General features: G+C 30.7%; 2 protein-coding genes and 1 long non-coding RNA gene across 4 annotated transcripts; all 3 read left to right on the plus strand.

The window, feature by feature from the left end:
- Positions 1-6,024: 6,024 nt before the first annotated feature.
- LOC137816435 (calcium uniporter protein 5, mitochondrial) lies at positions 6,025-8,534 on the plus strand. Its single transcript, XM_068619570.1, has 2 exons — positions 6,025-6,710; positions 7,971-8,534. The coding sequence occupies exons 1-2, from the start codon at positions 6,171-6,173 to the stop codon at positions 8,424-8,426; spliced, it is 996 nt and encodes a 331-aa protein (XP_068475671.1). The 5' UTR covers positions 6,025-6,170; the 3' UTR covers positions 8,427-8,534.
- Positions 8,535-10,297: 1,763 nt separating this feature from the next.
- LOC137816436 (uncharacterized) lies at positions 10,298-11,730 on the plus strand. The gene is made up of 3 exons (XR_011081804.2): positions 10,298-10,538; positions 10,663-10,787; positions 11,452-11,730. It is a non-coding gene; the product is annotated as an uncharacterized LOC137816436 (long non-coding RNA).
- Positions 11,731-17,300: 5,570 nt separating this feature from the next.
- On the plus strand, positions 17,301-26,570 carry LOC137816437 (uncharacterized). 2 transcript variants are annotated; one of them, XM_090297405.1, is made up of 17 exons: positions 17,301-17,826; positions 18,983-19,336; positions 19,440-19,580; positions 19,936-20,068; positions 20,150-20,288; positions 20,377-20,450; positions 20,540-20,614; positions 21,130-21,222; positions 21,339-21,399; positions 21,926-22,258; positions 23,393-23,519; positions 23,622-23,721; positions 24,301-24,370; positions 24,455-24,607; positions 24,749-24,844; positions 25,201-25,520; positions 25,956-26,570. In XM_090297405.1, the coding sequence occupies exons 4-17, from the start codon at positions 20,033-20,035 to the stop codon at positions 26,211-26,213; spliced, it is 1,935 nt and encodes a 644-aa protein (XP_090153531.1). In that variant the 5' UTR covers positions 17,301-17,826; positions 18,983-19,336; positions 19,440-19,580; positions 19,936-20,032; the 3' UTR covers positions 26,214-26,570. The 2 variants fall into 2 exon arrangements, with proteins under 2 accessions (XP_090153531.1, XP_068475672.1); XM_068619571.2 differs by having other exon boundaries at positions 20,175-20,288.
- Positions 26,571-26,625: the final 55 nt, after the last annotated feature.

Genomic DNA, 26,625 nt, shown 5'->3' on the forward strand with positions numbered 1-26,625 from the left:
ATTTATATATATTTTTGTTATATTTAAGTTAAATTTACTTTATAAGTAATTATGTTGAAATTTATTTGAAATTTGATTATAGGACCAATACCTCATAGTTAGGAATCATTAAGAAATGAGAAATCTAATAAATACATATTCTATTAAAAATTCACTTACACAATTTGACTAACATCTAATGTTTAAATGAATGTTTCTATAAAATCAAAATTTGGAAGTGCATATATTTTAAGTTGCTGATAGTTTTATAATTATTCTTTTGTCATCTTAAATATCACTATATGTTGACTGTGTTGGTTTAGAAAAGTTTTAAAATATTAATAGAATTTTTGTTTTTATTATTCCAATGAAAAATGAGATAGTTAAATATATGTAAATATATACTTTATACTTAATCAAATATGTGATATATTAATTTTTACTTTTATAAAAGTTGATACAAGTATTTTATTAACTTGTTAGTTCTAATAATTTATTGATAGAGTATAATTACAATTTGTATAAGGAAAAAATATATAAACTTTTAAATTAATATAAATGTATTTATTTTTATGCTAATATTTCCAGAGTATTTGTTGATAAAGGCCAACTACAATTAATATAAGAAAATAGTTTTTATATTATTTTTTAAATTAATAAAAAAGTTATTTTTATGCCAAAAAAAATAATAATGTGCAATTTTTTTTCACTGACACGTGTCATGTTATAACAAAGTTTTTCTGATAGAAATGCCACGGGAGAATGTGCTTTTGGTCATCTGTAATATTTATAACTTGTTTTTTATAATGAATTTGATTTTGTTTTTTATTTTATTAAAATCACAGTAAATAACTTGTCTTTACTTTACATACTTTAGTCATTATTTTATATTATAATAATAATTATATTAAATTTTTTTATTTATATTTATCATAAAAATATTTGGGTGGAACTGGACCGTGTTTAACCGAGGAAGGAAGTACTCTCACATAAGACCTGCACGCGCCGAAACACGCGCCGAAACCTGCATCAGCTCAGGTTATTCGTGTACACGTGTATAACGTGTAGATATATATGAGCAGAATTTTGTTGCAACCGTTTTTATAATTTATATTTAGTTTAATTTATATAAATCAAATAAAATATTTTTATTTGTATTCAATAAAATCGATTCATCATTATTATGAATAATATAATATAATGATTAAGTATAAGAAATTAACATTCTCGTATAAAATAAATATATTAAAAATATCATTGAAAAAAGTTTCAATTATGATTAAAAAATTATGTAAGTAAAATAATGAATATAATGAAAAATACATTTTAAAATTGTACAAATTACAATATTTTTCTATAATGCAAATTAAATTTGAAAAATAATAATAAAAATATGAACCGAACAAATTATATAATAGTCACATAGAAAAACACAACATGCACGTTATATAGTGACACGATCAAAAATGAAGTTTTTGAAGATGACGCGCAAGTAACCAATGAAGGACGTAATGAATGATGAAATAATTATAATGAATACCTACAATGCAATAATAATAATAATGTGAGAAAAAAAATGAAGAAAAAAAAAATATTAAAAAATAGAGAAAATTCATTATAATTGTTTTTTTTATTGTATATATCATCTCTAGATAAATTTATCTAGAAAATACATTTATCTCTAGATAATTTGGTATCAATTTTTATTGTATATATCATCTCTAGATAAATTTTTTTTTTTCTGTTTTTTCTTAATTGTTTAATGAAATTTGTCAGAAAAAGTTTTATTCACTGGTTTCATTTTTATTAATCACACATCATTTACTTTTTGCCATCAGACAATGATGTCTTAGGGTTTCCCTTGTCTTTAAAATGTTTAATCTTTTATGGGTTTAAAAATTAAGTGCTCTTAGGATTAGTAATTGAGTGATACAAAACCTATGATGCTACAAAAGCAATACTTGTTTAGGGAATATACTTACTTAGAAGTTCTAAATTCCTTTATATATATAAGAATTCAAAACAATTACTAAGCTTTAACATGTGACATTTAATTAGAGTGCAATGAATTATTAGGGTTAGGGTTATTAGATTAGAGACTCATTTAAGAAAATTGATAGATGAAGGAATGTGATGGTTCAAAATGTTGAAAAATTTATAATCTCTTAAATGGCAAAAGACAAAGATGCAAACATTTATTTAGTGGAATAATTTTTAATCCAATACTCTTAAATAGTAAACAATACTCCAATTTATTTATTAAAATAAGATCCATGACAATATATTTTTTAAATAAATTTTTTAATAAGAATGTTTTTCTTACTGTTACACGGCAATAAAAAATATGTATAATTTTGTTAAAAGAACTATAGGAGCTAATTAGTGTGTTCAATCATTATCTTCATTTTCTTTTCTTTTATTTTAAAAGTTAATTGTTCTTAACATTTAAGAAGAGTTACCTTCAGATTTTTTTTTTTAAAATCCAGCTGTATACAATGATTAAATCATGCAGATAACTAGTATATAATTAAACTATTATTAACATTGATACTATTATTCCTAATGAAAGTGAGAGATGCAAATTACAATTTGTTTGATCAAATTCACTTTTGAGTGATTGCTAAAATTTAGTTAAAGAGTTATTTTTTATTACTAAAAAAGAATAAATAAATAAATATAGTGTATCAACTCTGAGACTCAGTCCAATGAAATGTTACATTTATTATTAAACTGACAACCTTAATCAACCTAAAACAGTCATAAACTTTTAATTAAAAAACATACATAATTTTTTTTAATCAGTTGAAAACACGCACTATAAAAAAAAAGTAATATTTTTTTTCTTTATTTGGATTTAAAATTGTAATAAGATTAGTTATTTAAATTTGTTCTACCTAGTAGATAAAAGTGTGGTTAAAAATAAATAAATCGCATACTACATGATATTATGTTTCTATTTTGTTTCTTATTCAGTGTTTGCTTTGTAATTTTATGAAGGTATATAACTCTCACATTAAGAACATTAATTTATAATTACAGGCTAATTCAATCTTTTTTATAATGAATTGCAATTCCCAAACCAGGAAAAAAAGTGTTTGTTTTTTCAAAGAACACAGAACGGGGCTTTAAAATATCTGACACTAAAGAGAGTGTCACATGTTTACCTTTTGTTTTTGTTTTTGTTTTTGTTTTTTCATCTCTATATGGTTCCCTTTGTTGGAACAGAGTGTGAAGTGTTTTGGTACACGTGTCAAATAGGTGGTGGTGTGCATGTGAATTTTAAGCTCTTTTGGTAAACCTTCTTCAATCTCAACTATAATTGCAAGCAAAAACTTAATACATGAATAGGTAGGTGTCAATCTCTGAACCATTCTTGCCAAATGTCAGCATGCAGAGCAACTAGCAATATGTGAAGACATTAATTTTTATTTTTTATTTTTCTGTTTTTGAGGTTTTGGGACCACCTCCTTTCTCTCCAAACTCCATTAATGGAACCAGGGTTTATGTTCTTACTCCAATATTTTACTTGCTGTTACAAATTTTTTCATCTCAAAAGTTTCTCTTTAATAAAAAGTAAAACCTAGAAATATACAGGATAGAAAAAATTTTAATTAAAAAAAAATATATATATTTTATTACCGTTAATATAGTCTCACATATTCGAATGGAACAGAACACCTATTTTTTTTTAGTGAATAATACTTTAGATGTGATGATTGATCCTAACGATGCTATCTCTCAAAATTGAAATTGAAAAATTAACTTTTAAAAATAAAACAATGACGGAACACCAACTTCTAATGTAGACAATATCTCAAATTTGATATCAAGATTTAGGGTTTGAGATTAGTTTTTTTTAAAAATAAAATGAAACATCGACTTTCAAAGCAGACAATACCTTAATTTTGAAATAAAAATTAAATATTGTAAGACACTAAAATGGGATTTACAAAATTCTTAAGATAAACCATATTAATTTTTCAAAATAAATTATTAAAAAACAAATAAGTGTATTCTTCATTTTTTTTTTGATGTTCTTGTATACGTTTATAATATATAATATATGTAAGATTTGTAATGTTTTGTTTGTTTTGGTTGAGAATCCTTGCAAATAAATATACTTAGTTGTCACATTTGTGTTGGGGTGTGAATTAATAATTAAAGTTGTAGATATTAAATTAAGGGTTAAATAAACCTTAGACAAGATCGGTCTCTGAAAATTTAGTATTTATAAATTCATATGTACGAAAAAATCATAAATACTAGAAAATAATTTTTCCAATATTGTAATAACATTTAGAATGCAAAAATATTATCTTATATGGGATTTCATTACTTTAAATAGATAAACATCAATTTTAAGAAAATCATCTGTATTTTTATCAATTTTGTACCAAAAGTAAAAGTTGTATTTAAAAGTTTTATTTTATATTGTGTAAATAATAAAAAAATATTTTTTTTTGGTAAAATCATTAGAAATCGTATTCATCACCAATAATACCTTCACACCTTGAGCCTGAATGCCTTGACACCAGTGAATGTAGAGTAGGTGTGTGACCCCATGCAAAACTTTTTATTATATTTTTTCTAGTCATATATTTATTTATTTACTATATTTGGTTTTAAAACATTGTTTAAGTTATTTGGATTCAGTTTTAAAAGGTTAAAATGTTAGTATTAAGTCATAATTAATATATATATATATATATATAAAATAAATTCATACATATATAATGACCCAAAAAATATGCTTACAATTTTGTATTTATTATTTAAATTTAGCCTTCAATAATTAATTAAAAAAACAATACATGAGATGTACTGTTAAAGTATATGAATAAATTCACAAAAAATATAATAAATTATAAGTTATAAAACTTAACACTTTGAAAGAAACATATTATATAAAACAATTTTTTATTTACGAAATATGTTTATTAACTTTTTTTTATTGTTCAGTAATGCGGTGAGTTTGATTACACGATTGTGCATGTCAACTTTAACACATATTATTAATATATTTTTAATTACATAAAACTATTATTTTTATTTTTAAAAAAATATCACCATAATTTTTATTTTTTTTTGCATACGATGAAATTAACTTGCATTTATGTTAGAGTTTCTCCGTATAATTAAATTTTTAATATATAATCTCACATTCATACACGTGTTCTTAATTTGTAGGTTTTGACACATGTGTTCAATTAGTGATTAAATTAGACAATAAAAATAAATTAAATTATGTATATGAGATATTATTATTATTAAATAATGGAGAATAATTGTGTAATGTATAAATACTAATCAATTGGATCAAATTGATATTTAAGTTGTAATAAATAAATAAAAGTTTTAATGTTTCACGTTACTTTAATTCATCTCACCTAACACTTTAAGTAACAACAATAATTTATCATCAAAAGTATTATTAGATAGAAAAAAAAATACAAAAACATAGGTAATTGGACCAAAACTCATATGTTAATAAAAATGACATATAAGTAAACTATACATATTCATAAAGAAATATAAGAACATAAATCATATTAGATGGAAACCTATTATACCAATAAGAATATTCTTTATGAATAAATAATAATTGACCAACTTATCAACACACGTATTTTTTTCCCAAAAAATACACGAGTAATCTTAAATCTATTTTTTCTACAGTAATTTAAGACAAGTATTTCATCGATTACGAAGCATCCAATCAAACATTTGTCCTATCATTAAACGCAACACAAACCAAAGCAGAATCACATACAGACAAACATTAGTAAGTCTCATATTTTAAGTTTATTCATTGTTTATTACTGATAAAAAAATGTATAACCTCATCAAACTCAGAAACCAGATAAGTCAGAACTTTAAAAAACGTAGAAAAAACTTCAATAAATTTTTCTATACTCCCACGAAAAATATCTCCACAGGTAACATTATCTACATGTTGTAATAATTGTATGATTAACTAAATTAATTAAAAAGAAAATAAATAAATATGTTCTATATATATATACAAGAAAACCTCAACGAAATCCTCCACTCTCACGAGTCTTAAAAAAACCTTTCTGTAGTGAAAGTTGATCTATTGGAGACACTTTCTATCTCTCTTCTTCCAATAAAGAGAGAGAAACAGAAAAAACAGTAATAAAAATCAGAGTAACACTGTGAGGAAGAACTCATCCATGGCGCTTCAGAGGCTCTTCTCCAAACGTTTTCTCGACAGTTTCAAGAGAAAGGTGTCGTTTGAACGCGCCATCGTTTCGAAAGTCGTGCCGGCTCCTCTCGTGTCACAGAGTTCAGATGACAGAGGCTTTCTCCGGCAGTTTTTTCTCCTCCGACAAATGGTGTATCATTCCGGTCCGGCGAAGGTGCCGGAGTTTCTCACTCTTCCTGTCGGAGAGAAGCTCCGAGAGATGCTCAAAGACATCAACAACAGCGCCAGTTTCGCTCCTGTGACGGCGGCGCCAATGATCGGAGATGCAGTGTGCGGAGCCGGAATGTCCGTGGAAGACGCCAGGAAAATTCTGAGAGCCGCACAAATGGAGAAGTTGAAGAGGAATCTGAGAAATGTTACGGAAAGTTCCGTTCAGTACTCTGAATTCTTGCGTCTCTGCATTGAGGCCTGTGAAAATCATGATCAAGGTACAGAGTTTGCAAAAATATTGGATGAATCCGGAAACGTCATCGTTTTGGGAAACTCCGTTTTTCTCCGTCCGGAAGAGGTATCACCTCTGTTCTGGTTACTGCTTTTTTGTATTTTGACTTCATTTTCAATTGGAAGTTTGTTTTATTTAAGCTATAACAGAGTTCTGTTTTTTTTTTTTTTTTTTTTTTTTTTTTTTTTTTAAACTAGTGTCTCTATAGCATGCATTCATATATTTTCATTTCAAATATCAAATTTGATTGAAAAATATTTTGTGCAACCAAGTTCTATAATCATAGCTGATAATTTTTTGTATCAGTTTAAAAATAAAAAAATTAGTATCAGATATTAATTTATTTGCATTTATTTCTTATAAATGCATTATCTCTACTTTCTAACTATTGACTGCAATAAATGTTAAGTTGGTAAAACAAACAAAATTAAAAGAAGTCATAGGATAATGATAAACACATTCTTGCTTGAAAAAATACTGTATCTTATTTTTTTCATATTAATCATAAAAAAAAAACTATTAACGCATTCTTCATCATAACCATAAAACCATAAATTTTTGTTTGAATGCACAAAACTATCGTCCATTAGACATTAAATTTGTTTTTAGTAAAAATGTAATAAAAGACAAATTAATGTGTCAGTAAACACCATTGAATTGAAACTGCAGTGGGCACGTTCTGCAATCTTAAATGTGATGATGAGGAATCCTTATCCTAATTTGGGGTAACGGGTATTTGCTTTGTCCCATTGTTACCAACATTAACCTTATGGAGTTTTTAACTATGATTTTTTTTATAGGACATGTGGAATGTGAGGTGTCTATTTTCCCATCACCATGACCACTTTCTTGCATAAATTTTAATTTGCGTGATGGAAGTCTCATTTTTTTATCTTATTATCATTCTGAGCAATATTTTGCCATGTTTATGGCATTTTATGTCAATGTAATCATTCTTTCTATTCAAAACGTGGCAACATGTTGTGAATACTTTTGTCTTCAACTTTGGGAGAAGCTCCAAATTTTAATGAAGGGTCACAATTATCTGAAATTTTTTGTCTAGACCAGCGGTGCCTCAAAAACAAACCGCTCCTTTCATGTTCATATTTACAAAAGAAAAACAATTTTTTTACAATGACAACTTGGTCTTTGGTTGCTCACATATTTGTTGTTGTTTTGTAACTTTTATTAACTAATTTCATGTGGGATTTGATTAAGTTGGAGTTAGTGTAAGATTTGTAAGATTTGACTTGTTTTGTGGGATAAAAACCTGATCAATTAGTGCAGTGTATAATATAATGTTGTTGTTTTGTTTCTGATTTATAGGTGGCAAAATCAATAGAGAGTTTAATCAATCAGACAATAGCCAACCCAATAGATTATAGAAGGAAGGAGCTTGAGCAGATGGTGAAGCAAAAAGCTATGATCGATGACAAGGCCAAGGACCAGGTTCGAACAGAACTTTATTTTGGCCTGGGTTTTTTTACAGTCCAAACTCTTGGATTCATGAGACTCACTTTTTGGGAGCTAAGTTGGGATGTGATGGAACCTATATGCTTTTTTGTTACCTCTTTTGGGTTTGCTCTGGCCTATCTTTTCTTTCTCCGGACCTCCATAGAACCATCCTTTCAAGGCTTCTTTGCTCATCGATTCAGGATAAACCAGAAACGTCTCATGAAGACACACAACTTTGACATGAATAGGTACAATGAGTTATACAAAGCATGTTATTCCAGTTTTCATGCTGGTCCACTCTTTCATCCTCCTAAGACACTCATTTAATTCAGTTAAGAGAGTCTGGGATGATTGAGTAACTATGTACATATATAACTTTTTATAAGTAATACTCTGTCACATTATGGATCAAATGAAACCCTTTGTTTAAACAGAATGAAAAAGAAATATTGACTTGAAGAAATAGAATTTAAAAATTTAGAATATAATATGATATTATGGATTCTATAGCTCCGAAGCCTTACAATTATATAAATTAAAAATGAAAAAAAAATTGTATATATTTTGTTGAAAAGTAATTTAGAAATTAAATTTTTTTATTGAAATGCAGGAGAAATTATTTTAAAAGTCATTAATAAAGGAGGTTGATTTATAATATTTTTAAAAATTTAAATGAATTGGTTGCTTTTATTAATATATGTGATTGTGTTATTAGTGTCTCGTGTTAAAAGAGAGTATATCCTTTTTTTTTCTCATAATAAAAAAATATTAAGACTTTAATCTAATGCATAAATATTGTTTTTTATTGGATTGATTTATTTTTTAATTAAGTAATCCTTCTTATTTCGATGTTATGCTCAACTTAAACATTTAATACTAAAATTCCACGTGTCAATTCACTTTAATATAGTAAAGCCTACAAAATATTATGTATAAAAAATAATAACATATCCCAATACGTTCTATTTAACTGAATAAAGATGGCCAGATTGACATTTTCCTAGACTTTCTACTCAAAAGAAAGAATCAAATAAAAATAATAAAAAAATGAGAAAAAAACAAAAGTAATACTTGCAATTTTACGATTTTAATTAAAAAAAAGGTAGAAAAATATTTTTGCAAAAATGATTTCATAATTTTTAAAAAAAATTAAAAATCATCTTTTAAAGCATGACTTCAATAAAAAAAACAATTGAATATTACACTATTTATAGAAATTTTCAAATAAAATACCTAAATAAATAGTAAGACTTTTGTAAGGGACATAGTAAGACTATTCATGTTTTGTATGGGTGATAGAAAAACATATGGAGGAGGTGCAGGAAGAAACATGTGATTGCCTTTTTCTAATTGGGCCTACCTCCATCCCAGCAGCCCAAGAAATCCTAAAAATAACGGGCAGTTTCTTTCTGTATCTCTACATTTTTCTTCCTGCACCCCACAAGGTTGTGTAAAGATAAAACTGTCCTTATATAAAACTGTACATTTATTTATTTTTTATTCTGAATTATGAAATCCAGTAAAATTTTAGATTGACGTTTCCGGTAAAATTTTGGATTGGCGTGTCCAATAATCTTTCAGATTGGTGCTTCCGGTAATACACGAATGAAAGTGTGAATCTAAAATTAAAAAAATGCAAAACATCCATAATTGAAAAAACCATTCCGGATCCACCAATCCGTAATTCAAAATATACATTCTGGATTCAGAAATCCATAATTGAAAAAAATCATTCCAAATCCATTAATTCGTAATATAAATTAGACTTTCAGATTCAGCAATCCGAAAATCAACAGTTTATGCAAACTTTGTTTTCAGCACATCCCTCATCTACATGATTCACTTCCGGATTGATTCGTAGCACACTTTCTGATTCCGAATTCAAATAACAGATTCTGATTTTACAAAATTGTGAGGTGCAGAAAGAAAAATGTAGAATGCAGGAATAAACTGTCAAAATAAGGGCATGTGAGAGTGAGAGAACAGCGGGACTGTGATCAGCTACTGCGCGTGTTATATTCTGGAATTTGATTAATATTATTATTGGGTTGTTAAGATTTAATTAGTAGACATTAGAATTTTATCATTTATTTAATTAGTTAGGATTTTATGATATTTAGTATTCTATAAATAGAGTATTGAACTATTATTTAAAATATGAATAATATATACAATTTGTTTTCTTTACTCAATTTTTTATCATTGTTCTTGTTATTGGTATAATCGGAAACCATCTAAAAGTTTCCTTTTTAAAAAGTCTAGTCGTTATTCGAAATCTCTTATTAGAGAATCTAGACACTTCTACAAACGATCGTTCATATCACCGTGCCGCACCGTTTCGCTTCCGCAACACAGTCCAAAAGAGGCGCCGCCGAGAGAACCACCGCGATAGGCGCCACCACGAGAACCGCTGCCTTCGTCCTCAACGGCGTGAAGGAGGTAGTGAACTTGTTTCTAATTTTTCTTATCGGTTTCTTCAAGTCGTTGTTTGTTTCTCGCTTGTGGTTCTTCAGTGCAGTTGTTGTTCTTAGAATGATAGAATATGTATTGGATTTGATTGCAGATTGGTTGTTTGTGAGTGACAGTAATGGAATACGGATCATCCTCTGACCCTAGTAAATCCACATTTTCTATCGCAGATGAGGATCATACCCTCGCAAACTCTGTCAGATTCACCTTAAATCAAGAGTAAGTCATTTAACTTTGGTCTATTTTTTCTTGTTTTTAATGGACTCCAAAGTGTTATTATGCTGGTTCAACTCTCTAGGGTTCTTCTGTGTGCAGTCAAATAGCATTCCTAAAACATAGGGAAAATATGATAAAAAGACCTTAAGAAATTGATTTTACCTTACTCTTTCAAATATGGTAAAAAGAGCTAATAAGTAAACAACTCATATAGTAGTTTTCCAATACAACCAATTACTACTTATATTTAATACCTGTTCTAACACTGATAATTGGCTAAAACTAGAGGAAGATAAGATATTCATCTCAAACACTGGATTCTACATACTAGGAATGAGACTGGATTTTGAAATGTCTGCCTAAATTCTCTTGAGAACATCACACACTAAAGCCATAAACGGTTGCTTATTCATAGCAAATTTAGGGTCTGAAAAATAGTGATGCACCTGACAAAGTTATTCAACTTGACAACAAATTGATTGAAAAGTCTCCCTCTTATCCCTCAGGGAGGGAAAGAAGAAGAGCGAATTCAAGTCAAGAAGTTCCTTTGATATTGATTTAGTGTCTTTATACGGGGCATGATTGATTAATCCATTTACATTTATGTTAAATGTAGTATGAAGGACTTTCATTTTAAGACCTCATATCATAAAATGTTATCTTGCAGTCTGCGAGTGTCATTTTGTGGGTACAGCATTCCTCATCCTTCTGAGAATCGTGTTAATATCAGAGTTCAGACAACAGGTAAGGAACAATGATTGTGATTTGCAAATTTGTTCTGCAATCTACTGTTATTTCTCCCTTTGTAATAAAATCACTAGAGTTCTGTGTACTTAGTTACCAATTTCATATTTTGTTACACAATCTTGTATATTCTGCCGAGTTGCCATTTGTTACTTCTGATAGATATGAAGTTGTGAAAGGGAGCTGAACTTTTTTAAGCCAATTATTCTAAAATCTTTTTGTTGCATTATATTATCTGTTGAAGGTAAAAGGTTTTTCTTCTGAAAGTTAAAATATGAACACGTTACAAGGTTGATGCATTATATTATCTGTTGAAGGTAAAAGGTTTTTCTTCTGAAAGTTAAAATATGAACACATTACAAGGTTGTTGCATTATATTATCTGTTGAAGGTAAAAGGTTTTTGTTCTGAAAGTTAAAGTATGAACACATTACAAGGTTTAGGCGCTGCATCCTTAAAAAATACAAATTAAACAGTCATACACATTATACAAATTATTTTTCATTCTATTTAAACAGTATTGGACAGTAGTAGCTCATCCACAATACTTTTTCATCATGACTATTTATGCCCATAAGTGTATTTGTTCATCATTCTTGTATTTTTGTGTTCCAAACCTTGTCTGGTATAATTTATATCTAATTCAATGTCACTGCATCAGTAATTTACTGTTGAATGTGTCATCTCTTTGCATCAGTAATTTACTAAAATAGCACTCCTAATCAGTTTTAGAATATGCTTTTAGAAAGCAAACTTCATTCCTGAAACTATTGCAAGTTTCTACACTTTGAAGGCTTAAAACATAGTTTTTATTTAACAAAATTGTTTTTATGAACTTTTAGTTGATGTTCCAAAACCTTATGAAATTTAGTATAATGTTCTATGAAAAAACTACAATGGAAAATTTCCCACCTTTGCCAACAAGGAGCATGTTTGGGATAACTCTCATACACTTGAAAAAATTGATTGACAACTTGGGATGACTTTTAAATTTATTAAATCATTTTTTTAAAGAAGTTGTTGTTATTCATCTAATTTTTTTAAAATTATAATTAGTTTCTATAAATTGCCCTTAATTAGTTGTTTTAATTGCCCTTTTGAAATAACTATTTTCGGTTTTTTCCAACCATTTGATTAAATAATTAAGACCAAACTTATCACTACAACTTTTTCTTTAAATTCAAATGTAATGAACTATAATTTAATTTTAATATATTATTAGTGTAAATTTTATTACAATCGTCCTATTAAAAATAGTTTAGATATAAATTTAAATTAACTACAAATAAAAATTATTAATTTTTAATTATATGACAATAATAAATGACAATATAAGCAAATAGTTAATTCTTTGGTACCCTCGAGTAAATATTTAAAATCGTGCAAGTTTATATAATTAAACATTTGACTACAAGATATAATACGAAAATTTTCTTTCTGTCATTGAAATAGACAATGAAAATTAATAGATTTAATTGGAAAATTGCAGAGTTATTTTTATAATTGTCTATACTAATAAATATATTAAAACTGACAATGAACATAATTTACAAAAGAAAGAAGAATGCAATAATCACATAGGCAAGTTAGATGGGGAAAAGATGATTATCACCAAAGATTAATATATTTTGGTTATAATCTTAAAACTTTTTTCTTTATCGTTCATTCATACTATTCAGAGAACCTATTACAGTTAGAGATTCTGCCATGTTAACTACAAAATGAAAAGAAAATATTAGTTTTAGTCATCACTATTAATATCTTAATATCTTGTGACGATAATTAAAATTTACTACTATTATACTTGTAACAATAATTTTAAATATTATTAAAATTAAATGTTATCATAACAAAAATAATTATCAAATTCTATATAATTATGACAATAATATATTATTACAAATATATAAGACCATGGATCAAAATAGTGATCCATTAACATGATAGTATTATGTGATGACAGAGAAAGATGTAAAATGATTTTAGGTAAAGTGGTCCGAACTGAGCTTTCTTTTGGACTGGGCTATTTGACCAGTCCAAACCTTTGAGTCCATGAGGCTACCCTAAACCCGAACTGAGTTAAGTTGGGAGGTGATGAAGAGTGTTTCTTCCTCCACTTCCATATCTTCTTCTCTCACCTCCATACACAATATGAAAATGCATTTTTATCCTTTTTGTGTCATCCTCATAGAATAGTTTATGGATTATGTAATCTAGAAACTCATTTGAAAAAAGACTTCCGAATTATCTGAAAACTAAATAAGAGTTCCAAATTATGTAATCCAGAAAGTAATCATGCATTTAAAAAAAGACTTCCAGATTATGTAATTCGGAAACTAATTACAAATTTGGAAAATGATTTCCGGATTACCTAATTCAGAATATTATAAAGGGACAATTTTGGAAATTTGAAAATTTACGGAGATGAGAGAAAAAAAGGTATGGAGGTGTAGGAAGAAACAGTCTATGATGAAACCTATATATGCTACGTCTTTTAAGTTTGCTCTTGTCTATTTTTTTTTTCTCAGGCCTTCACAGAACCATCTTTAAGGGTTTTTTTAACGATTAGGGTCAAGCAGGAATGTCTCATGAAGAGATATAATTCTGACATAAATAGGTACAAAAAAATTTTATGAATCATCTATTTTAAAATAAAAATCATCAATAAAATAAAAAATATTTTTAGTATTTTAAGAAATATAAAATGCTACAAGAAACTACGGAGAAACAAGAAGAAACAATCATTTAAGAAACTAAATTTGTATGCTTATGTTTTGAAATAGGTTATTCTTCATTGTGGTCAATGAGTTTTATATATGATAAAATATAAGTAATTTTTCAAAAATAAATTCAAAGAATTTAAAAGGTGTTAGATAGTTTATTTATATATTGTAACTTGTTTTTCTTTTGGACAAAATTTGCTTTCTGTGAAACAATTTTAATAAATTCAAATATAAGTATGATGATGAACACACCACCTAACACAAACAACCCTATGCATACAAAACCATGCTGACAAGGACTCAACATGCTACCTTTATCCACACCTGTTCAACTTTCACTAAAATAATATCTTCTCTTTTCTGGTGTTGCTCACCAAGAGGTGGATGGCTTCTACCCAAATTCATCATCAATGTTGTTGACCTAATATATCATGAGAGAGAAAATATTTTTTTTCATTTTACTTCAAATTTGTAATGCATTAATAGATCTTTGAAGTGACTAGTTCAAATTAATACTACCTTTAATTATAATAATACACAAAGGGTGGAAGTTCAAAGCATATTAAAATATCATGAAAGCTTAAATTGTAGGTTAGCAAAATACCAAACCTAATCAACTCATCTTTTATGATTGAAAACACCCCAACAAAGATAACCATGAGATTTTGGTCTTTTGCTTGCAAGTAAGTCATATCCGTTGCCTTAGTTTGCTGGGCTCAAAGAGGAATTTTTTTCATCACATCCTCAGCATCTTTTTGTTTTGGTTTTCAAGTTTCATAAGTTTTCATGTTCCATATCCCGTAACTTCACATCTCAACTATGGTGACACTTGAAATAACAACAATCATTTGTTATGACACAATTTTTTTTTATTAAAAGTAAAAAAATACAAGAATACAAACAAAAATATGGAAGGATTAAACTAAAATTCATATACTAACAAAAACGGTAAACTGTTCAGAAATCATAAGCGGAAGCATGGTGGGCCCATAACCTCACCTCATGAGCCAGTTTTATGGGGTTGAGTTAGGCTTAAAGTCCACTTCGTTATATAGTATCAGAGTCAAATCAAGTTTATCCTAGCGAGTGTTTGTTGGGTTTATCAAGCCACCCGCTATCGGGTCGTTATTGATCACCCATAATATGTTATCTCACACACGAACTGTCATTTTTGGTGTGAGGGGTGTGTTGGAGATTTCACATCGACTAGAGATGATGACAATTCATTATATATAAGTGGATGCAAACCTTACTTCATGAATTGATTTTATGGAGTTGAGTTAGAGTTAAAGTCCACTTTTTAATATTTTATTTGGTATAATAATATATTCCATTTATAGTATTTGTTTTAACTTTTTTGCATCTCTGAGTGAGTACTTTGTGAGCAAGAGTGAAAATTAAAATTTGAAGTGGTTGCTTGAGTTTGGTAACTGGGCATTCCCTGTAGGTGCTTTATACGGAACAAGAACCCTAGTTCACGTTACTCCAACCATAGAGAATGTATGCAGTGGAAGAAAAGTCGCTTTATTAAGAGCAAAAATAAAGCCAAAAAGCAGAAAATGAAAGAATAAAGGAATGGATAGGCATGTCAATTTTGAGTTATAAAGGTTGTATTAGATCTAAAAAAGGTTTAATAAAGAAAATATTTTGTATGAAATATGTCATGGTTTCAAGAGTGTTTAGGGGTACTCGTGTTGAATACTAACTATCATTTAAGTACATGTGGATCAAATGTAAAATGTTTAATCCTTTTTTATGTAAAAAGTTTAATCTTCTTTTATTTTTAATGTTATTTTTTTTATAGACAATTTAGACCTCGTATAAAATTTGGAATCATCTCCAAATTTTGTGTAATAATAAGAACGAATATTATACTTTCTTCATGGTAAGACTTTTGATATCAGAAGGTTTTTATTTTGTGAAAATAGTCAAAATTAAGTATGATATTTCATAGATAATTTTTCAAAAGTCGATCTACATTGTCGGATTTCTAAATGACCGATATTATAGGAATCGATCTATATCAATCATCAAATATTTCTGAAACTATTTATTTCACTCATCGTCCGTCAGTGAAACGACAATCGTAACACATGTAAATCGTCTAAAAAATGATCTAATCATATCATATCACTGGATTAGTCGTCAACACCCGATACAAAATGAACAATCAAATATTTAGAGTATTATATTTCATCTTTAAAACATCAAACACAAGTTAAAGTTATATTTTAAGGGAAAAAAGTTTTTCTTGCCTCTAAATTAGCATTTAAACATACAATTTGTACATATTTAAATTTCATAAGGTAAAGTTTAAAAATATAAAACAAACAAAATTTTCTTTATTTGTTTTACATGTCAAATTTTACAAAATTAGTTTTTCAGTTTTATTTCAAATTCAACCTAAATATTTTCAATAGAAAAAACGCGTAGATATGGACAACACGGATGGAAAACGGTTTTTTTTTTTTTCATTCGTTTCCTCACCAATGACGTTGCAGTTTAAAATCACAAGAACTAAGTTTAAAAATTTAATACTTTAAGATTTGGTTAATAACGATGATGTAAGGTTAAAGTAAATATGTGAATAGTTTGTTACATTATTTTTATAATTTTAATGTATTTATATTTTTTGACAATTAAAATTTTAATAATGATATTAGTAATTACTAACGATTTATAATTAAACGGTCATATTAAATGGCTTTACATTTTTAGGAGTATTAAACTCTTATTATTTTTCAACTCACGTTTATGTTAAAAAATAATTTTCTCACCGTTGACGTTGCCTCTTAAACCCTAAAAATATTATTTAAGAAACAAATATTATTTAAGTTAAAAATAAGTAATTTTTATTCTAGGGTATAAAACAAGCAAGGAATTATGCATGACATCACGTTAATATTCAAGACCAAACTTAACGACAAAGAATTAACTACATAAAAAGCTTCATTTCGAAAATTTACCTTTATGAATTTTTATTTTGTAATGGAAAAATGGAACATAAAGTAGTACTAAATAAAAACGTCAGAAAACATTAAAATAATATTAAGACCCAACTACTACACCCAATATTTTCACCTCCTTCTTCTTCTTCTTCCCTTTCTTCTCAGCTTCTGCTTCTACCTAATAATATCTTTCTATTCCTTTCACTGTCAGTGTCTGCTTTTTCCCCCTCATTTCAGAGAGAGAAGCTCATACCGTACGCAACGACGCCGTTTTGCGAATCCGAAGCTCTCTGAATCGTTCCACGCTCTCTCTTCAGAAACCGAGGCTCCGTTTTCAGTTTATATTTATATTTCTCGGAACATTGTTAATCGAGGCCAGTGTTACCTTTTGAGGCGTAGGGTTAGGTTTTTCCCTCTCTCACTCTCTTCTGCGCGAAGTTTTTCCGGAATGCATCGGAGCGAACGGTTATCGAGCGCTCCGATCGAGGAATCGCCGGCGGTTTGATGGAATCGGCGCCGTTTGCGTTCCGGTGTTCGCCATTCCATGGAGTCCATGGTTCGGTGCTATAGTTCGCGCGCGCTATTCGGATTTGGTTGCAACCTTCGATTCGCCGTCGTTGTTTTTGAGGTGTGGATTCTGCTACTTCTTCACGAGTTTATGAATGTTCTTGTTCGTTTTGTTATGTGTTTTTCGGACATTTCTTTTAGTTCAATGTTGCTCTAGCGTCTAGGTCTTAGGATTTGTGTGAATAGCATGCTGAACTGTGCTTAGGATCTAAGTTTTTGCTGGAGAATGTGAGTGAGGATTTAGAAGAGAATTGGTGTTTCGACGTTACATTTTCGGACTCGAAATATGGTTTTACTGTTTGATGATTTTGTTGTTGTTTGGTGATATTTTTTTTTTCTGTTGTTTTAGAATATTTTCATGATTTGGACGAATTTTAACGAGGTAGTAAAATATAGAAATAAAAAGAGGGGTGAAGATTTAAGAATCAGAATGTCTTTAACTTCTATTTTAAAAACTTTTTTTAGTGTTAAAAATGCAACTAAATTAGGTTGCTCAGGCAGCTCTTGGAAGCTGGTGCAAGGCACGAATTAAAGTGTGGAACCGAGGGAGAGGTTGAAGAACATGAAAACAGAAGAAGATGCAAGAACATCTCTTAGCTATTTCTGTATGAGTTTTTAAAACATTTACTTTGGGAACAATTTTCTAAACTTAATAACATCTGTATCAGAAATTGATTGTTGAGTAGTGTGTATGTCTTAGAAAACAATTTTGACAATAGAAAACTTGTCCTTAACAGGTTCATAGTAAGTACCTATTTGCACAAAGTCTCTCCATAAAACACAGGAGAATAATATGAAAAGAGAAAATGAAATAAGTTTCTTCATAGGCTAATTAGTTTATGCATAAGCTTTTCTGTAGAAGCTCTTTCATATTAGGTTCTTTAAAATTTTATTTTTAACTTCTGCATAAATTAATTTTAGCTTATGGAAAACTAAATTCATTTATTCTTTTTTTTTCCTCTGTGAGAGCTTATGGAGAAGTTTATTCAGATAGGCGTTAACTATCATTGAGCTTATGGGTTCCAATTTTGAAGTTTCTTTGTTGATGATATCTTATGTAACTAGTGTTTTCACACTGTCGTTTTTTATCTAGTCATTCATTGCTTGGAAGCAAAAATTAAGAAGTTTTGATTCATAATGATTGTTTAAAACATTGCATGAGAGTGTAGTCTGTATAGTTGCTAAAGTTGGATTTCTATTGTTAAATCCTGCTTCAGATTGTATTGATATTGGCATGGTTGGAAGTCTATAATGCAAAGCTCCCAGAACACCAATTTTATTGGGGAGGTTTGGAAGGGAGGAGTGAGAACATTGCCTCACACTCTTGCATACATGACCAGATACTTGAGCAGAGAAAGCGACCTGGTCGCAAGGTGTATTCAGTTACCCCACAGGTTTACAAGCCTGGTCTTTCAAAGCACCTCCAGCTCAAAGGTAGAACATTACTTGGTATATCAACACCATCAGAGCTTCTAGGTATTGAAAAACAACCTATTAGGATATATCTAAATTATGATGCAGTTGGTCACTCCCCTGACAGGGATTGCCAAAAGATTGGTGATATTGTCAAGGTGAGTGTTTAAAATTATTGAAAAAAAGGTTTCAGTGTTGATATCAGTGTTCTCTTTCACATATACTATTGGTACGGTTAATCATTATTTCTTTTATGAACAGCTTGGGGAGCCTCCCATGACTTCTATTCCTGGTTTGCCTTCTTGTAATCCTCTTGCTGATCCTCCAGTCTTTGGTGATTGTTGGTATAACTGCACTTCTGAAGATATCTCAGGAGAGGACAAAAAACATCGCCTTCATAAGGTTTGTTGGGATCTTGCTTTTCTTTCCTTTTAATTATAATTTGTTTTACTTGATTGATAATTAAAAAAAGTGCCTCCTGTTGTCACAAAGAATTAAAGATCTGGATGTGTGGAGTCCAGAGAATGATCAGATCCACTATATGGGTCTATAGTAGGCATCCTTACCTTGCAACATAACTAGAGTCACATGGTCACAACTGTTATGTTGATGCTCCTCTTCATCAGGCCAATGATGATATGTGATTCTGTGTCATTTTTGGCAGTTTTCTATTTAATGTATGTCATGGTGGTGTTACCTAGAACTATACTATAAAGATTGGGTAGAGGTATTTATCATTGGTGGAAACTTATTGCAGGCATTAGGTCAGACAGCTGACTGGTTTAGGAGGGTCTTGTCTGTTGAGCCTGTTAAGGGGAACTTGCGATTAAGTGGATACTCTGCATGTGGACAAGATGGAGGCGTGCAGCTTCCTCATGCATATGTTGAAGGTATGATTCATTTGTTGGCCTTCTGTTGAAAATGTAGTTCTTATGAAGCTTGTGGTTAACTGTACTAGTGAATTTATGAAGATGACTCTTTGTTCGCCTTCCCCAGAGGGAGTCTCTGATGCCGACTTGGTTCTCTTGGTGACTACAAGACCTACAACTGGGAATACACTTGCTTGGGCTGTGGCATGTGAACGGGATCAATGGGGTCGTGCTATAGCTGGTAGATTAAATGTGTTGGTTCAAATGCTGCTGTCTTTATATCTGGGATGCTTTGTAACTGAAAGGTCCTTTTGTTTGCATGTGTGCAGGACATGTTAATGTTGCTCCTCGTCATTTGACAGCTGAGGCAGAGACTTTGCTATCAGCTACTCTGATACACGAGGTTGTTTAGTTTTTGTGTATAGAAAAGATGAGATTGCAAATATGACTGTCAATTTTGTGGCTTTATTGATTTTATTTGATGCTTTTCAGGTTATGCATGTTCTTGGTTTCGATCCACATGCCTTTGCTCATTTTAGAGATGAAAGGAAAAGGCGCCGTGACAAGGTATTTGCTGCTTTTGTTGGTATTTTTACAATTGATGGTATATTATAGATTTATAAGCCATTGGTTTTCTAGTATACTTTCGTCCATGTTTAGTGATTTGAATTTTACAATGAGTAACTAAATAATGGATGGCTTCTACCTTCTTTTGACACAGATAATTGTTTTTTTCTCTCTTTATTATAATTATAACTATAATTTTATTATAGTCTACTTTGTTAGTCTGAAGTTTGAAACTAGTAATAGGCGAGTTTGAATTGCAAGTGGAGACATTTTTTTAGCTCTTTTACACTATTAAATATTAATTTGTATCAAAAATAAGTTGAGGAACTTTAATGAATGTTGACTTTGTAGGAGAACTTTACAAATCTTTTTGGCATTTAACCCTATTTTTAGAACATCCTCTGTTTTTCTTTCTGATATGTTTGTTAAAACCCTTTTCTTTTTAAGCACTCCTTTTCCTCTGGAACCATTTATTTTGTCACATTCTAGAAACTCATTGTTTCTTGTGTTTGCAGGTTACTGAACGAGTTATGGATGAAAAGATTGGGCGGATGGTAACACGTGTGGTGCTTCCACGTGTTGTCATGCATTCTCGGCATCATTATGTGGTAATTTCTATGTAACATATTTTATATAATTTCAATTTCAACTCTTCCCGTATTCACATGTAATGTGATATTCAGTAGAAGATTCAACTAATGATTGATTGGTGATTGATTGGCAGGCATTTTCAGGAAATTTTACTGGCTTGGAGCTGGAAGATGGTGGAGGACGTGGCACATCAGGTTCTTAATCTCATTATTTTTTTCTTATTATAAATGTTATCCTTTTCCTCTTGTCCATGTTCTTCCCAGTGGAATTATATTACATTGGCAAACTGTTGAAGCTGGCAAAGCTTGAATTTGTCTATTTAAATTTCCAACCCATCATCCTTCCTCTCCACCCTTTTTTTGAAAGAATAATACTATCCTGATGCTTTAGTCCAACCAATATTAGTAGCAAGACTAGTTAATTCCGAGTGTTGCAGTATAACATTTATAAAATTTTGCTCAATTGAAGTGTTTTATTTATGATTTAAAATTTATATAGAACATGCGTATTGAAAAGTTGAAATATTTTTGCCATCTTGATAAAATTATAAACAAAACATTAGGTTTTTTATTCTGTTCTTTAATATTTCCCAAAATACACTTAATAAATAAAAACATATGGAATATTTTTTTCTTAGAAAATACCATGCATGATGTTTAAGTGCTACTTCAAACTTATGCCATCAAATTGATCAATCCAAGTTTGATGATTGGCTTGCAGGGTCTCACTGGGAAAAGAGGCTTCTGATGAATGAGATCATGACAGGTTCTGTGGATACAAGATCTGTAGTTTCAAAAATGACACTAGCTCTATTAGAAGACAGTGGATGGTACAAAGCCAATTATAGCATGGCAGACCAACTTGATTGGGGTCGGAACCAGGGTACTGAGTTTGTTACCTCCCCTTGCAATGTATGGAAGGGGGCCTATCATTGCAACACAACACAATTCTCTGGTTGTACGTATAACAGAGAGGCGGAGGGTTACTGCCCAATTCTAACCTACAGCGGAGATCTTCCTCAGTGGGCTCGGTATTTTCCTCAAGCTAATAAAGGTATTTATTTTCATGTATTCATTTTTAATATTCAAGTGCTAGTCTGTGTATGGACTTGAGACCTTTCATCTGTTGATAATAATTGCTTGGGACAGATTATTTTTTATTAATGCTAGACTGCCAATTAGAACATTACAGTAGAATGAATAAAGGGAAGGACAGAGTGGGTAAAGTTGGACAATTAATGTCAAGACTTAAGCATAAGAGGAGAACTAAACCCAAAAGACTAGTCTATTAGGTGGGAGAACTTCGAAGTTTAAGTACCACATCAAGTAGCTCATTATACTCAATGTGAGACTCGTAACTTTGTTACCCCCTATAAGGGTTGACATCTGTTTCACTCTATTCACACTGACATGGTGGTAGTCCTTTTCTCCTTGATATGGCTTCACTCATCTATTATCAGTATTCAATTTGCATCTTAATCCAGCCTTTCGTAGCTCAACTCTCAATGAAAGCACCAATTGTTAGGACGTAAGCATAAGAGGTGGGAGAGCTTCGGTTTAAGTATCATATCATGTAGCTTATCATACTTAATGTGGGAGTTAGTTAGTGATGTAACAAAAATTAAAATTTAGTTTCTGATTTAAGATAATTAGTTCGTAAAAAGGAGAGGGGGGAGTTGTAGCAGCAGGAGGGAATTTAGTTAGAAGTGGAAGGGAAGTGAGAACCAAGGTCTCTCAAATGTCTTAGTGGAGTGCTTATAGGAATCAATTCTCTAAAGCTACTTATCTTTTGTACTCTATGCTCAATCTATCTTCATTGTAGATTTGGTGAGGAAGGATAAATGTCTTGCCTCTTAGTGGAGTGCTTAAAGGAATCAATTTCTAAAGCTACTTATTTTTTTTACTCTATGCTCAATCTATCTTCATTGTAGACTTGGTGAGGAAGGATAACTGTTTTGTGTCTTTTACATTCTTTCCATATTCATTTCTTATATCTGAACACGTTCTTACAGACTGTCAAGCAATTGTTGTAGTTTGTAGACTATTCTAATTCATTTGTAGCTGATGCTTTTTTTTTTGTTTCACATTGTTTTTTTTGTCATTGGTAGATCTTGTAAATGGTTTTAAATGCTAAATGAAGATTTGGTTGTAGTGAAATTGAAATCTCATTATGCACTGATTTGTGCAGGTGGACAATCCTCATTGGCTGATTATTGCACTTATTTTGTTGCATACTCTGACGGATCATGTACAGACACTAGCAGTGCACGGGCACCTGATAGCATGCTAGGTGAAGTTCGAGGAAGTAACTCTAGGTCAGGTTTCTTCTTTGAAATGATAACATAGTCTGTTTTTAACAGCAATTTGTCATGAAACAGGGTGCAGGATTTTTAACTGTTTATACCTTTTTAATGCAGGTGTATGGCTTCATCGCTAGTGCGTACAGGATTTGTACGGGGTTCTCTGACCCAGGGAAATGGCTGTTATCAGCACAGGTGTATCAACAGTTCTTTAGAGGTATAGTTTTTTTAGTGTTAATACTTTAAGGAAATGCCTTGATTGAAGTCAAAGATTGACTGGCAATGCCTTTTTAGATTGATATGGAGATGACATGATGCAATACTATATCCTCATCAGACAATGAAAGTCTGGCAAGATCATTTAATTACATCAAATTTGAAAGTGTGTAGCCAATTGCTGCTGTTGAACTAAGGAATCAAAATTGAACTACAACAAAACTAACCGGATAATAAGGTTGAATAACCTCCACTTTCTCCCTACCCACTCCAGGGGCTGATTGGTTAAGAAATGAATGGCAGTAATTGAATGTTTCTTGTTCTTGTTAAAACAATGAATTCATATTTTTTGTTCTTTCCTCATGGTTTATTTTATCATTAGATAATTTAGATTCTGAAAATGTGATTATTTCTGTAATTGACAACCATATTCGAGTAGACACTTTCTCCCTTAACATTTGAATAGGTTGCAACTGCTGCTTGTCTTTTCTTTTGCCTCTTTTTAAATTGATTCGTACATATCCCTTCTTTTTCCTTTAATGTGAAACCACTGAATGAAGCTCCATATTATTACATACAGGTTGCTGTGGATGGTGTCTGGAAAGTGTGTCCTCAGGCTGGTGGACCCATTCAGTTCCTTGGCTTTAATGGTCAATATTTACTGGTGTTTTGTTTGTTTACGTATTAATATTAGATTTCCAGTAAGCTGAAGGCTTGCTTTTGATTACCAATAGGTGAATTAGTCTGCCCTGCATATCATGAGCTCTGTAACACGGATCCAATGGTTGTGTCTGGGCAATGTCCCAGTGCATGTAATTTCAATGGAGACTGTGTTGATGGAAGGTGTCACTGCTTTCTTGGATTTCATGGTCATGATTGCAGTAGACGTAAGCTCTCATTTCCCACGCTGTGTCTGAACTTGAGTATTCATTTTACTTTGATTGCTAAAATATTGCCTTCTGTTTAGTGGCACAATATTTTTTTTACTTTTTCTTTTATTAATTAATTTTTCTATTTGCTTATTCCAGGTTCCTGTCCCAGCGATTGCACTGGCAAGGGCGTTTGCCTTGCCAGTGGAATATGTGAATGTAAAACTGGCTATACTGGCATTGACTGTTCTACTGGTACATTTCGAGTTCTATACTTGGAAGTTTCTTGCTTAAAAATTGTTACAGCAAATAAATGATGCTAACCTTGTAGCATTAGTTAGAGAATCAGGGATGAGCTTTGAATAGTATTTACATTGTTAGCCAATATGGTGTATATTCGAGTGCTTGAGCATAAGGGACTGTATTGTGGTCCTGTAGAATAATTAGCCTCAGTTTATGCAATTCATGAAGGCTCCTAGTTTATGTACCTTCCTCCTTCTGCAAATGTTTGAATTGCACTTACATGTGAAATTTAAACAGATTTAGTTAATCTTGTTGAACAATATTCTAGTAGGAAAACCTTTAATTGTTGTCCCTGATATTACATGCAGCTGTTTGTGATGAGCAATGCAGTCTTCATGGTGGAGTTTGTGATAATGGAGTTTGTGAATTCCGTTGTTCTGACTATGCGGGATATACTTGCCAGAACAGCTCCAGGCTCCTCTCCAGTCTTTCAATTTGCAGAAATGTGCTGGGAAATGATATTTCCGGACAACATTGTGCACCAAGTGAAGCTAGCATACTACAGCAACTAGAAGAAGTGGTTGTGATGCCCAACTACCATCGTTTATTCCCAGGTGGTGCTAGGAAACTATTTAATATATTTGGCAGTACGTACTGTGATGAGACAGCTAAAAGGCTTGCCTGCTGGGTAAGTTCTATCTTTTCCTGCCAAAATTATTCTTTAGATCCTTCTTTTTCCTTTCTGGAATATATTTCATTCTTAGTCATGCTCAATTTTGCTTTTCAATGTGATGTTTATTTTAATTTTTTGGTTACTATTTATTTCACACAATGTGAAGCCTTGCATGTGACTTTCCATTCTGATATAACAATTAGCACGAACCAAATTTTTCTGGTTTTAAAATAATATACTGACGTTGGTTATTCCGCTAGCCATAAGGTAATCCTGATTCTGACTAGTATGCTGATTCTAACATTGTGTGCCTTTTGAGAATGACTGAAACATTAAACTATAATTCTTGAGTCGTGTAATTCTTGATTACCCTGTTTCTAGAAATTTAGCTGGTTCATTTAGTTGTAATGTTGCTTATTTATCTGAAACTCTTGGTACATTAATTTCCAGATCTCAATCCAGAAGTGTGAGAAGGATGGAGACAACAGGCTACGAGTATGTCATTCTGCATGTCAGGCTTACAATCTAGCATGTGGAGCTTCACTAGACTGCGGTGACCAAACCCTTTTCAGCAGCGAGGGGGAGGGGGAGGGTCAGTGCACTGGCTCTGGTGAGATGAAATTATCATGGTTTAATCGACTGAGAAATAGTTTTTCTTTGAGAAATAGTTCCTCAGAAGTAATATCTGTAAGATATAGGCATCTTTAGCTTCAATTGTTTTCTCTCTTTCGAGAGAGGGATGCTTTGATTGTAATTTTTACAGGGTCATTGTAGGCGAAATTGGGGGTATGGAACGTCTTAGATTTAGGACCTTACTCGTCCAAAGTTGTCTAGAAAAATGGGATGAGAAGGTTAAAGATTTGGCTTTCGAAGAGAGCCTCTTGTAGAGAAAATTGAAAGTCTTTGGAATTGGATAGGTGATGAAGGAAAGAAAAGGAAGTTGACATTAGTGTCGTTTGGCCGAAGGCCTTCAGAGGGAAAAGAAAAAAAAGTACGCTTTCATTTATTTTTATGTATGTATAGTTATGTTCTTCATTTTACCCTTTTAATATGCTCTTTTGTTTATTTTTGTATGGCCACTTTTTGTTTAATACGAGTGTGAAGTGTAGTCGGCAGCTAT

Source organism: Phaseolus vulgaris, chromosome 1 (assembly GCF_051622355.1).
Source record: "Phaseolus vulgaris cultivar YP4 chromosome 1, ASM5162235v1, whole genome shotgun sequence".
In the NCBI taxonomy this organism is placed as follows: domain Eukaryota; kingdom Viridiplantae; phylum Streptophyta; class Magnoliopsida; order Fabales; family Fabaceae; genus Phaseolus; species Phaseolus vulgaris.